The following is a 15,210-nucleotide window of genomic DNA, read 5'->3' as shown; positions in this document are numbered from 1 at the left end:
AATAGTGTCTATTGTTAGATGTAGAGTGCTCACAGAAGTCTTGTCTAAGGAGTTAGTCATGTTCTAGGGTTCATTCTCCAGAGCTCAACTCAGTCATGAAAGACATCCTGGCATTGAGCCAAATGCTTGGGCCAAGGTGTTCTCTGGATCTTGATGGGGTCACTCAGAGACCAAACCAGGCACCCAAACCTGGCCTGACATGAACTGAGAAAACTTGGGCAGCATTTGGCCCCAGGGTAAGGATGTGACAGAGCCTACTCACTCTCCCTGCATACGCTTTGGCACACATTCAGCACCTCTCTATTTGATTGCTAGGATTGTAGTGGATGTTCTGATTCTTATATGCATAGGCACAAGGTACGTGTGAAGGTCTCCAGCACAAATATGCTTTCTACACATATTTGAGCCATTAAAAGACTGATTTGGGTTATTAAACTTCCAGTGATCTCTGAGAAATTTGAAAAAATGACTTCAGCTTACTCTTCTCCCTTTAGTATCAACATTACACAATATGTAAGTGACTTCACTATTGGTGGGAAGTTCAGAATGTATCCTGGTGAATATCAAGGGTCTGCAATAAAAACAGATTATTCTAAATATCAATTTATACAGATGCACACATACAAACAGTTTTTAAAATCCACATCCTTAAGTACAGATGTGTTTTCAGTGTGGTCTCAGAGTGAAGGTTTCTATGCAGGGATTATTATGTGAAACAGGGAAACAGATGAAAGGCATTTCAGATGATTACCCCAGAGACAATGGTGTTCAAGACTCAATGTGTATATGCCATACTGGGCTAGTAGATACATTTTTGACAATTACCACCCGCTTAGCAAATGTCATACCAGTTAATCTTGATATTCACCAAATACCTGACTTCCTAGACCAAACCATGTCTAGTTTTATGAGGTTTTATTTAGATTGCCTTAAAAATTGCCACATTTTCCCAAACATTAAATGTACTTCCATTTTTTAAAGTGTAGAAAAAAGAACCATTCTACTAATTATATTAAGTCTTGCCAGAAATACGTGGATTATGTTTTAATACAATATCAAAGATTTTTAAATTCAGAAGACAGACATGGAAATTTCCAACTAAGATCCAATATAGCAGAAAAATAAAGAATAATGTAGAGTCTACACAAAGGGAAAATAACAGTAACAAAAAAAAGCACTGAGGTATATAACTCAGATAGGTAATTTAAATAGCTATTACCATTTTTCTTAAATGTAATAAAATATTTAAAACATTGTTGGAAATGCTGCATCAAGAATAATTGTTTACCATCATCTTAAATGGTTCATTTTAACCATCTCTAAAAATGAATTACTGTCACCTCACTATGAAGCATGTAGTTTTGAAAACTACCCACTTGGAACACTGCACAATGACAGGAACTTGATCTGTATTGCTCACTCTTCTACATCTAGGACACAGTACACTGCCTTGCCCATCACAGGCACCAAGTAAATTTGTTTATCTGATAAATATTTACTGAGCATCTACTATGTTTAAGGAGCTGTTCTAGGTACCTACGAATGCTTCAATAATCAAAACAAAGATCCCTGCTGCCCAGTGAATATTTTCTGACTTGATAAAAGGCAGATCAGCAGCCTTCTTAACAAGAATATCAACTGTTTCTGGAATAGAGATGAGGTGCACCTCTGTGATTGAAAGAAGACAACAGTGGTATTAAATCAAGACTCAAATTTCTTTTGAGAGCAAAGAAACATTTTCTAATGCCTCTATTCTTCAATGGGTTTGCATCATTTTATAGAACAAGGAGAAGAATTTGGGAATCCATTGCTACTTTGAGGTCAGATGAGTTGATCTAAAATCCCACTCTGTCTCTCCTTCATCATATGTCACCAGGGTAGTAGAGGGTATGTATTTAATAAGAGGTACCAAAAAAAAGGAACTAGCACATAATGCAAAGTCTGCCCTTTTAACTCTGTGACAGTTATGTTTTCCATTTAAGCATAGGAAAGTGTACATTTAAAACATTCATAGTTCTCTTTAGAATGACTAACAACTACCAGAATATGACATGTTGTTCTACACCTCCATGCCTTTTCTTTAATTGTTCCCTCTGCCCCCAAAGATGCTTTTCTACTTTCTCTTTCCCTTCTCATTTGTTAAATTGATGAATGAACAAACACGTGAATGAATGGAGTCTGAGAGCTGCTAGAGGGGGGTTACAGCCAGGAAAGCTTAGAGAGGAAGCTGGTTGTTTATAGAAATGGCTTAAGGTGTCATTAGTTCTCTAATACAGTCTTGTGTTATTGCTAAAAACAAAGACAGAACAGTAAGTTAAGCCCAAATCAGACGGCTTTTGCCCCCCAATAGTAAACACAATAGCCACTCTGTTTCACAAATATATAAAAACACACTTGGCTTAGTTTCTTCAATATATTACTCTCATTTCAACTGAGCTCATTTGTAAAAAAAGCCCATCTGCAAATTGGCAGCTGGGGCTTGTGCAAGTAGCAAGAAACATTCAAAGGGAAAAAGACTTGATTCAAGACTTCAAAGAAAAAAAAGAAAATTAAATTATATTTTTCAAGTCAAATTAGTAAAATGTTTGTTATTCAGTGACAGGAGATTGTTATGGTGGAAAGAAAAAAGCATATGATGTGTACTCCAAAGACTTGGATTTAGGTCACTAGTTGGATCTGCCTAATTTATTACTTCATTTCTGTGGACCTTAGGTCCTTCATTTATAACATGGATAAGGAGATAATCATAAAGGATAAGTCCAGACAATTACCTGACATAATGTAAGTGAAACATACTTTCCACTATCCACGTTAGTTCATGTTAATTTCAGTCCTTCCTCTGTGTTTCCATAGTACTCTTTACATGTTTCCAATGGCTCTTATCATAATATAGGAAAGTACTTCGAAAAGTTCACAGAAAAATAGAATTAAAAGAAAATACGACTCTTCCAATGAACTTTTTGAAGGTGCTTTGTATTGTATTATCTGTTATATACAGATGCCTTGAGGGAAGGCACATCTTACCCATCTTTGTACCTCCCTGCACAGTGCTTGGCACACAGTCAGCATGCAAAAAATATTGATTGAGAGAATGAACACAAGTTGTTTTATTAAATAAATAATGTAATTTTTAAAACTTTAAAGTATGCTTAAAATTTTGACCAAAGGTTTTTTTCATCTTTGGAAAAGTCCCTCTGGCCAATTTGTAGACAGGCAGGCATATCTACAAATAGGGCAGTTCCTACAGATAGGTCTTCAGATACTGGTCTCTACATAGGCTTAAATTTGATCTATTTATCCTTATCCTATTAAACAAAATTCTCCTTAACACGGCCAAAGCACCTGAATCAGGACTGTAAGAGTAGGCCAGTCCATTTTCTGGGTACCCTTATGGTACAAAGAAATACTTAAGCTTACATATATTTTATAATTCGTAGGCAAAAACTACCCATGGAGTTTGAGATAACATCTGCCACAACCAGCCAATAACATTGCTATTTGTTTGGGCTTCCATTTTTATCCCAAACATAAGGTTTCAGATTTTACATACTTATATACATACATACATATACACGTACATATTTGAGGATACTTCAAAAAAGTTCATGGTAAGATTCATACTATCGTTTAATTCTATTTTTCCACAAACTTTCTGAAGTACCCTTGTATAAATGTCAAAGTTCTTTTGAACGAGAAGAAACAGTTTTTTTAGTTCGAGAAGTTCACTTTTTAGGTTCCCATAACAACACTGAAGCTGGGCAACATGCTACAGGATCTTGGTTATTTTTTGGTAAGTCATCTATTTTCTTTCACCTAAAAGAAGTAAACAATAAAAAGATGTTTACTAGTTTAAGCTTGAGGTGGAGGAAAGGACTTTAAAACTTAATTTAGTTTTATCAATTAACATTCTGATTGCAATCTATAGCGAGGACGCACAAGCATGTACGTACACACACACACACACACACACACACACACACACACACACACACACCAGTGTAGATGTGCAGGGACAAATTTCAGAGCTACCTCCAGTTATGAGGATATGAATTTACAAACACACTCCCACAGCATTTACAAATGGGAAGTATGGGCACCTCATTAAGGGTCGAACATGGGACACAAAAAAGTGCAACGACCTTGCTGGGATTGGCTTCTTTCACATCCAAGCTCCTTGTAAAATAGGCCAACCATGACAGGATGTTAAAAACTCACAGCGTTAAAAAAGAATCTCGGGTCACATAATGATTTCATAAATATATGTAAGACTGGGGAAAGTTTGATACTACCCTGTTGCTGCAGTTCAGAAGTGAGTTAAAACCAACTTTGGAATTAGTAGCTTTCAGAGATCTGAAAGCTTTCTAATACCAGGATTTTTCAACTTTGCAATTTAACGACAACCCTGCTGTTGGCCTTTCCTGACCTGTTGTGAAGTAAATCAGGCAAACTAATGTGGGCTAACAAGTCTTTTTCACACTGTTCGATCACCCTGCCTCTCTTTTCTCCGCAGACATCGCCTTTCTCCCACTCTGTCTAGCCATCCTCCGTCAAAGCGCACAAAATGGCCACTGTAACCCTGCATTACTGCTCATTAGATCACAGGTTAGTCAAGTGGAACTGCCTGGGGTTCCCAAAGGAGAGCTATACTTCAAAAATCTGTCCATGTCAAATGAAGAAAAAAACCCCTGAGCATGGGGTCACCCAGATCAATGATCAAAAGAAACTGAGAATGAAGGGGGAAAAAAGCACACCCTCGTTTTTTGTTAAAAACACATACAGGTCTGATTTATTATAAGAAATACAGAGATACAATGGGTTTTCCTCTTCTTAGCCCTGTTTTCATTTTTTAACTAAGTAATTTGTTTTAATCAGGTCCTGTTGGTTGTTAAACTCTAGACTTTTGGAAGGTTTACAACCAATCCTTAAAATTTCCCCTCCCCCCAAAAAAACCACACTTCAGGAAATCCAGTTTTTAGGAGGACTCTCAAACGTTTCCAAAATCACTTGAAAAGCAATAAAAGTAATACAAAATAATCTACCTTTAATGCTTGAGAAGATTCTATTTAAATCTGCAAGTAAGAATTGGTGCAATACATACTCTAAATAATCCGAGTAACCACTTGGGCCTTCAAAGAGAGGAAACGAGAAGCCTGTCAATCACATCATGAGAACACACAAGTGACGGGCTATAAAAAGCAGATTTCTGGGTTTCTGTGAGGCCACAGAAATCTGTAGGTATGCCCCTGCCTTGTTCAATCAGCTCCCTCATTCTTGTGCTATTCAAACTATAACATTCTACGCTTGCTTTTGTACTTTTTTAAAAAAAGATAATCCTACTAATTTAACAATACTGCCAACTTGACATCCCAAAAATTAAGGCAGAATGATATATCTGGAACATCTTAAAGAACAAGATTTAGTACCAAATTTCACAAGTGAAAAACACCAAAAGATTTTATTTTTCTGGTTTCCTCATAACTAAAGAGAAAAGTACATTTTATTAGCTAATTAAAAAAAGTTTCTGACAAAAATACTGAATACAAGGATGAAAGTAAAATAAACTCATCGCTTATAATTTAATCTAACAAAAGTTGTAAGAGTTGTGTAAGGTCTTCAATTCTTTTTTGCTTTTCTTTAAATATTTTCTTATTTGTATTTGGCATTTATTCTTTAAGCACCCTCAAAAGTATATAAACATATTGTGCCTTAATTGGATTTTTTTTTTTAAATTTATTTTTTCCTTTTTGTCTTTTTTCGTGTCTGGCAACGGGATCGCAACCCTCAGTGTCGCACCCGCACCTCGCTCAGCCAGTGAGCGGGAACCGGTCTGTATGTGGGATCTGAACCCTCGGCGGGAGCGCCGCCGCACTCCCAAGCGGCACACTGTAGCAGTGCACCACCGGGCCAGCCCCTTAATTGGATTTTTTTGTGTGTTTCACTTTTGTGTTTTTAAGAAGCACTCACTTGGCATTTACTCTATTCCAGGCACCACTGTAAGTGTTTTATGAAATATCAACCCATTTAATCCTCATAACAACCCTGTCAGGAAGAGAAGGAGGAAAGTCAATACCAACTGAATACTCTCTACTTAATCCTTACCATTTGCCACGAGGTAGGTTCTAGGATTATCCCTATTTTACAGATGAGGAAACAGATTTACATTTTTGCCCAATATTAACTCAGCTGGTCAACAGTAAGAGAGATTTAAATTCAGAAGGTCCGACATCAGAGTCTTATTGTTTGTCAACTCCAAACCTAAAGTGCCAAGTAAAATATTCAAGTTAAACGTGTATATCCTATGACTCAGTAACTCTAGTTCTACTGTGTATACTTGAGAAATGCTTGCATGTATACACAAGAAAACATGTACATAAATATTCATCAACAGCTTTATTTATAATCAAAAAAATCCAGAAACAACCTTTATCAATAAGAGAGTGAATGAATAAAATTATGTCAAAGTCATGTCCTGAAACACAATACATCAGTGAAAATGAACGAGCTAGATTACATGTATCATACAGATAATCTCAAAAATGTAAAAAAAAAAAAAAGTACAACTTAAAAAAACACAAGTCATTGCTCTAGAAACCTGGTGACCTCATGCTTCACCTTAAAGTCTGTTTTCTTCTTTTCACTTAAAAAAATAAGCTTAATTTGCTTATTAGTATATATCATTGAAAAGCCAATGTTAAGAAAAAAACAGAAAGATGTCCAAACTTAAGCTTTAATTAAAGAAAAACAAAAAAGTTTTTAACAACAAAAAAAAAGTTAATATAAAAATGTGGGAAACTGGTATTCTTTTTTTACTGCCCCAACATGCACAAACACACATTTTTACATATATGAATCTCTATCCACACATTTAAATAATTCAAACTTTTAGATTTAACTTTCCAATAAGTTTGACACATACCACTTTAAATAAAAATACTCTAGAACTGAATAAAATATAAATATATATATATATATATATATATAACAAGAAAGAAAGGGGTTCTATCTTAAAAATTTGTGTTTTTATGTTTTGAAAAATCAGGGCATTTGTTTGGGCACAATAATTTGTTTTTGCTTAATAACAACAATAACAGTAGTAACAATACTACTAAGTGCATATAAATTATACTTCTATCTTAATATCTTTTTTGGCCTATGTTTTTCAGGATCTCTCTAATGATTATTCAGTCTTCTCTTCAATGCAATATGCAAAAGCATGATGATAGGATATCTTTCTTTTATAGCAAAGTTAACAACTGTAATTCTTCAACCAGCTGTTCTCTAAGGATTCCCCTGCCAAGCTATTATTTTCATTTCATTATTTCTTTGTTCTCCTTGTCTAAACTGTACACAAGTTACCCAGATTTTCCATTCTGGTCCCTTTCAATAAAGACTTGCTCTGGCTTGACAAATCAGTCATAACCATAGTCTAAAAATAAATAATATATTCCAAATTCTACATGTTAAAATTATGTTGTTCTATGGAACCTTCAAATTATTTCACAGTTCATACATAGAACCTTCTTCCCACGAGGCTAAATTGGTTTAACTTCTCATTTATGAAAACAATTCCAGTTATTTTATGGAGCTATTTATCATCTAAACATTCTTTATAGAGCATTCTTTTCAAGCCCTATAACCTTATTTCAGGTGTGACATGAACTAAACTCAATCTGTGTAATACTTAGCACAATTGAACCCAGACACTTGAATGTTAAATTATAAACCTAAATAAAATAAAACGAAACTCTACTTGACTTTTCTCCATCACAACCAAGTAGTAGAAAACTTGTGATTTTTTTTTTTTTTGGCCAAAGATTTATATGTATACAAATTCAGATTTTAGGATTTCTAGTAAGGAAGGTAATTCCTACTTCGTTATTAGATACCGTGATATGAAACACAGCAAACACCATAGCGGGCCCAGTCAGGCGAAAACTATGTGGCACCCTCAAAACAAGATGCTGCTTGTCATTAGACTCTTGTAGAACACCTTCCTGTTGGTACTGAAAGTCTTCATCACACCTTCATTTGAAACCACTAGATGACCTTTTTCTCAAGATACAAATACTCAAGTGGTTATGTGAATATTTAAATAATAGAGTCATGCCTGAATATCAGATTTTACATAAAGAGATATTACCAAAGAGAGAAAAACAATGAGAGACTGTAGATGCCAGTAAACAAAGGGAAGAGGAGGTTCTGTAGGCCAATTGCTCAGGTCTGGATTAGTTCATTTCTACCAGAGCATATGTACACTGAAGAGTGGCCACTTCTAAACTGCATTCAGTGTATTCTATGTATCCTTGAACCCACCGAGTTCATTGTTCTCATCAAAGTCACATGCAATTCACAGGTAAAGAAAAAAAAAGTGGTGAGGAGAAAATGCCTGTTTCTAAGTAGTGGAGTATTCTATTCATCTCAGAAAGATGAAAGCAGGTATCTTTCATTACATGTTTTTGTTCTTAGAGGATGAAGGCCAAAAATATGTGATTTTCATATCTGTGTTAACAAAGCAGAGCTTTTCAAAGTCACTGCCAGAAATGAACTGGTTTTCTTACCTGCTTTTTCCATGCTTTAAGTTAAGGATGCCTGCCTCATTATAAACCTTGCTAGTTCCCCAGACTTTCTGTAGTCTGGCTTTGCTGTGATTACTGGTCAAAACCTTTAATTACAGTATATAGTTTGTGCAGCTGCCTGGAAATTGGTCTCAGGGTCAGTGGCTCTTCCCGTTCCCCTCTTTCCATTCTTTTGAAGCAATATTGCTGAACTGAAGGCATTGTTCCAGCTTTCTGGTGTGCTCTGTCTGCTGCACATTATGAATAGCTTTGCAATCACTCCAGCAATTGGTTCTTCAACTGCCTTTAGGTTGTCAATTGTAATTCATTGGCTCCAGGCACCTTTCCTCTTCATTCTCTTGAGGTCTTTTATTACTTAATTTGCAATAATATTAGGGAATGTCTTCTTCAGACAAGTCACTAATGCCTTACTGATTGTGAGGCTGGGGGTACATATGACATTCATACATTTGTCTATTAAAATGTTTTAATATTTCCTTCATCTCTGTGATTTGCGATAACAATTTTTGCAGTATCTTGTAAAGAATTTTCCTTAATCCTTGTCTTCTCTCTAAAGAATCCTCCTTAAGATGTTCTTACTGGGGTTAATTTATGTAATTGGTTATAGTTATTTCTGTAACTTCCCAAAAGTATAATTCCTCATTTTTGTGTTAAGAATTAAGCTTTTATTTTCTTCCCATAATAATGCTCTATTCTCTTTTTTAATACATAGAAAGTATAATTTTGAGCTTTATACATCTTAGAAATAATAACTAAAAGATAAAGGTTTCTGAGTAGAAGTCAATGCCTACATTTCAGAATCTTTTACGATCTTCTTTTACTCCCAGAACATCTTAGAGATTAAAAACATTCGTCAAAATGAGTTCCAATGCTTCTGCATTACAGAATCAACAGAAAGTTTATCTTTTATTTATTTATTTATTTATTTATTTATTTATTTACTTTTTAGGGGAAAGAATAAACAAACATATCTATTAAGAAAAAACCTCTTTAGTGTATTATGTTTCATATCCTTAGTTCTGAATAAAATCCAGCAGATTAACCCCTCTCATTAGTCTTAGCTATACCAGAGCAATGAAGGGTATTTTTAAGCAGACACTGTGTAATAATAATAATAATGATGATAATAATTACCATAATGATAATAACTAACGCTTATTGTGCTTTTAATCTTCAAAGCACCTTACTGACATTAACTATGTGTCTATTTTCAAATTAATTTAACTTAACAAATGTTTTATTAACTTTGTAAGCTATAGAATGTGCAGTAACTGAGTTTTCCTTTGCAAATGAAAAAATAAAGGAACTAAGAGCCAAGGAAATGGTACTGTACAATTATACCTCAAAATTAGTGTCTTTGTTGAATGAGGGTTAATGAAATACTAATTTTTATAAAAAAACAAAATTGAAATACAAATATAAAGGGTGAAATTCACCATTACAACCATTCAAATACATATCGCTTCAAAAAGGCCAGAAAGAAGCCAAATAATATTGTTTGGATGAAATCAGTCTCCAACTTTATTATTTCTGTTTCATTTTTGTAAAATATTTAAATATGTATGGGAAAAAAAAGTATTAAATATAAGAATTCTTAAGAATCCTAATTTTCCCTAACGTAATAAATGTTTTTATTAAGTAAAAGGCTAAATTTGTTTTTACTAAATTGAATTCATTTCTTTAAAACCATCACAATTATGTTCCCACAGAACTTCATTGTGTACCAGTCTCTGCATGGGAAACATGAACAGTACAAGGAAGTTTGCAATACTAGCAAATGAAATAAACTCCATACACTTAAAATACAGGCAATTATTAGAAAATGTATTAAAAGAATATTATTCAGTCAAGATGTCCTGCCACTTTCCACGAGGGATTTTTAGGAAGAAAATAGTAACCAGGTATGCTGTTAGACGAGTTCCTCAAGTGAGCAACACATAAAAGTACATAAAAATATATAAAATCAAACATTTGTAAATATGGTAATTAACATGTTAAAACTTTTTAAAACTATTAACATTAATTTGGTGAGGATTACTGGCACATGTGGTTTGTGAGCAATATTCAAAGGTCAGGTTTAGTGTAGAAGAAAAGAAAAATTTTTATATTCAAAGATAGAAATACAGGAGTTGGGCTGAGTAAAGAGAGAGTAATGAAATCTGGATATAGCCGACAGCATGAATCCACTATGAAAGCATGTGTGGTAAGACTCAGGAGTAGCCATTCTTTCAAACAACATACGTGGGTTCTTCAAAAAGTTTGTGGAAAAACAGAATTAAAAGGTAACACGAATCTTTCTGTAAACTTTTTGAAGACTCCTCATGTATTGAGCACAGAGACATAAATAAACCATAATTCCTGTCCTTCAAGGAGCTTACAATCTTAAGGGGGAGATAGAAAAGTTAATGGGCAATTAATTCTGACATTATGATTTGGATTAAGCCCAGGGTGCCACGGGAAATCAGAAGGGGGCACCTAATTCAGTCATGTGCATTCAGGAAGATTTCCTGACATGACACATAATCTTGATGTGTTTTTCCTGGGAAAATAGGAATAATGAGTGAGAAAGAAAAAGGAATCTAATTGTGAAACATATGAACATATAAGATCTGTAAAGTTTCATTTGATTCCGGAAGGAATTAGAATATGGTTTTTAATATGGTAATCATGAAAAATAGATAAGAAGTTTGTTCTTTTTTGGTCTGTGTTAAGAAATAGGGAGAAAGGGGGAGATCTGGGTATGAAAACTATCAGGAAGCTCTGAGAAGCACAGCAGAGGCAGAAGTGGGAGAATAGGATAATGAAACATCTGGATGTGGAAAATAAATAAGAGTAAGAACTTAAAGAGGTTTCAAATTTTTTCAGGTTTACATAAAATGAAGATATGCATGTGACTAAATAAAAAGAACACATAATAAATTCTTTTTTGGACACACATTATCATAGTTTGAAATGTATTACTTTTCAACTCCTCCTAAATTATTTTCTTGATAAAATGGACCTTTCTTATGTAACATATTTTATTAGTTTTCAGTGGAAATGTCACATTCTTATCATATTGCCTGGTGGATGCAAGAAACACAGGCATAACAAAGGAAGAATGGTGAATCAAGGTGACTAGATATGGAATCAAGGAAATCAAATATCCCAATTAATCTCCTAAAGAAATGCATGTTAAAAAAAAGTGAGTAACATACAATAAATAAAATATTCTGGTTGTTTTAGTACTCTCAGCCTAAAAGTTGCTCTTTAAAATACACTTATAACAACATTTTTGTAACTAATGGGATGATTGCTAATTCAGCTTTTCTTACAGGTTAGTAAACTTTTTCAAGAGATAACTGAGTCATTCAGTGGAAAATTGACTTCCAAACCCTGGCATTGTTTCTCCAAGATTTAATTGTATCAGTGTGGAGTACATCTGTAAAGAATGGAAAAAAAATAATTTGTATCTCTTATATCATTTTAGAATAAGTATATGTCCCATAAGGGAGTTTTCAAACTGCTCACATCATAGGTATGTACACTGCTCTATGTGAAATCAAATCAGTATTCTAAAATGCTTGCCAAGAGGCAGGTCAAGATACTTGGAAAACTCTTAAGATTTAAAGTATATAAATAACACTTTCCAATGATAATTTTACAAACACACACATTTCTGTCCATATACAGAAAGTAATATTAAATTAGCTTAAGTACTTTATATGATTTAAACACTGCTTTGCATTTTCTAATAAATGATTTGTTATGTAAAATCAGAGAAGATATTCACTACTTCACAGAGCTACCAAAAAAGAACTGATCTATTGTCAAGTAATATAAACATAAACTAAAAATTTTCAACTATAGGTTTATTATTTAGAAACACACATGGTTCAAAAATTTAACGTTTCAAAACACTGCTGATCCTTTGTAGAAAGGAAAACAAGTACACAATGTAGAAATAATTATCTATAAGCAAGAAGTAATAATAATTAAATGTGATAGCTGCATATCATAAAAACATACTAGTACCCTCTTCCAGAAGATGTCTATAGACTAAAATGTGAGAACTAAGAAACTATGCATGATGCGCTGAGTGTTGATGTATTGTTTTTAAAAAAATCTGAATATTTATAACCAAAAGTCTAAAAAAGCCAATAATGTTTATATCATTACAAAAATACTTGCAAATATTCTTCTTACATTTACATTCCATTCTTTTCAAATATAACACCAAGTTCGATGCACATCACAATAACAAATTGAATTACGATTGCATGAAACTGAGAAATAGCCTGATCACAAATTTCAACTTTTATATTGATGCCCTAAATTTAGAAGCTGGATTTTTCTGTGCCATGATTAACAAACCACGGAACCAATACATCATCCGACCTTATAAATCTGCTTCAAAAACCTGTTTCATAGTCTTCACATTTCTCAATCAATATTTGCTTTAATAGAAAATATCCAAAAAATACGAGAGTACTTCAAGAAGTTCATGGAGAGATTCATATTATCTTTTAATTCTATTTTTTCACAAACTTTTTGAAGTACCCTTGTAGTTAACAGAGTACTTTTGATGTACTATTTCTGAAAAAGTTAAATACTTTTGGATTAAAGATATGAACAAACATCAAATCAGATGATATTGCTGAACATATGAGCTATTTCTCTCATGTTAACAAAATGTGTTATTTTATAAGACACAGTAATGCCCAATAAAACTAAAATAAGATTTTAAAAAGCTAGGAGGTAAAGGAATCACAATTAGTAACTGTATAGAGGTAAAATAGGATTACATTTATTGGCTACTATATCAACTTAACTTCTCATAAAATCCTCCTGATCTATTAAATAACTTCAGAACTAAAGTATGCTCTCCTATGGGAGTTATAAAACAAATTAGATACAATTACAATTCAGTACAAATAGAAAACCAACCTATTTACTCTTAAGATTTCTCACTTTATAGCTTTATCATTTAAATTGGACCAGAACTCTCCCTAATGTGTCAAGTGGGCCACTTGACATAATTATAGACTTTTCTAGTATGTTTTCTATAGAGAAAAATAGTTGATATGAGTAAATTCTGGAAAACTGTGGTAACTACACCTCCCTAAAGTGAATACAACAAACATCTGTTGCAAGAATTGCTTGGCCTTCAGACAGTATGTAAAAGGTGTTCTTTTTCCCAGTGTTCTGCTATTATTTTTTTTTAAGCTTATTTTTTTTTTAAATGCATGTTTCCACTATCAATTCTCAAAACATAAAATCTTAAAATTCTGGTAAGTGAAACACAGGTCCTTACTAGGTATATTTCAGAAAGAGAAAATATGTGATGTGCAAGACTACACTTGCTTCTGAAAGGGCAACAAAATTATTGGGCATGTTGCCCTGACTGTGGGTTACATAGTAATTTTATCCATTGTCTCTTTGTTTCTTAACTCAGAGCTCCACACAAACATAGCCACACTCATAGTAGGGGAAAGGACTAAATATATAACTTCCTAATGATTTTTATGTTCTGTTGGAATCCCACTGATAATTCAGCTCTCTCTTTTGGATTTCACTGGCTTCTACCCACATCTAAAGTCAACAATATCCCCATTTCCTCATTAAATAACAAGCAAATTCTTAAAGTTGACAGGATATCCAGTGACAGGATAAATAACTGCCTATTTTTTGCATAATGCATTAAGCTTAGAATGTAATAATTTCAATGGAGGAGGGGAAGAATCGATAAGCCTTTATGACTCATTGTCTTTTCTTAACTGAATCAAAGATTTGTTCTGCGCTTTCTGGTATGCTAAATGCATCTTCCTTGATCCTGAAAGAATAGAATTTTGCCTAAAATTCACAGGTGTTTTGCAGCCTCCTTTTTAACATTTGCAAATTCCACAAAGTGTACACAAATTAGCATGTGCAAATGAATAAAATGTTTATAAGATATAGGGCACAGGGTATTCTATACCTTTATGAAAGAAAGAAAAATTTTAAAAAATGACGACTGCTAAGTGTATTTCAAGTGACATGTGACTCTGCATACTTTTCAATATTCTACCCATGCCTGCTTCCAAACATTTTGAAGTTATTGTTAGTAAAACATTTAAGAGTCCATTTCACAACTCCATTTTTATTCTAACAATAAGGTATTGATTTCGCTTTTAAAACATTCCTGAGAGTGTTTCAACAAGGCATTATAACACACCATACAGAGAAACCTCTTTGTTATCAAGAAAAGGGAAAATAGGAAGCTTCTCTTTTCATTTTGGGCCAAACCCAAAGTAACTGTGAACATTTCACTATGCTTCCACAAACTTCAAGACCTATAATGAAATTTGCCCATGTATTTCATTAAAGCAGTCTAAAATGTTAACATGCATCTTGTATGGTATGTGTTCATATAATCAAAGAGAAAATGTTTTACTTAAAGCAGTCCTCAAAATGGAATTATGCAAATTCCATTACAAGCAAAAATTTTGAGGAAAATTAATTTAAAGTTGATACAAATATATAGGAAAGTCAAAGTCACAAATAATCCAGTATATGCATGTTTAGAATCATTTTTAAACCATATCTATGACTACTCTACACTCACAGCTGTATATGTCTTACTAAAAGATTAATCACAAAAAGGGGAAAAATGATA

The 15,210-nt window shown here is 33.4% G+C and overlaps 1 protein-coding gene across 3 annotated transcripts in view; it reads right to left on the bottom strand.

The window, feature by feature from the left end:
- Positions 1-15,210, bottom strand: part of ARL15 (ADP-ribosylation factor-like 15) — a 410,068-nt gene that overhangs the window by 190,230 nt on the left and 204,628 nt on the right. Inside the window, exon 7 of one of the 3 annotated variants that reach the window (XM_008571945.1) lies at positions 10,665-11,997. The exons of the other annotated variants lie outside the window; for them this stretch is intronic. Coding sequence (XP_008570167.1) covers positions 11,923-11,997 — 75 coding nt within the window. The 3' untranslated portion in view covers positions 10,665-11,922. Of the gene's footprint in view, positions 1-10,664; positions 11,998-15,210 lie in introns of those variants that run through there. 3 annotated transcript variants of the gene reach the window in all.

This window comes from Galeopterus variegatus, unplaced genomic scaffold (assembly GCF_000696425.1).
Source record: "Galeopterus variegatus unplaced genomic scaffold, G_variegatus-3.0.2 Scaffold737, whole genome shotgun sequence".
Classification (NCBI taxonomy): Eukaryota; Metazoa; Chordata; class Mammalia; order Dermoptera; family Cynocephalidae; genus Galeopterus; species Galeopterus variegatus.
Note: the sequence above shows the minus strand (reverse complement) of the source record. Positions and strands in the feature narration are given on the sequence as shown.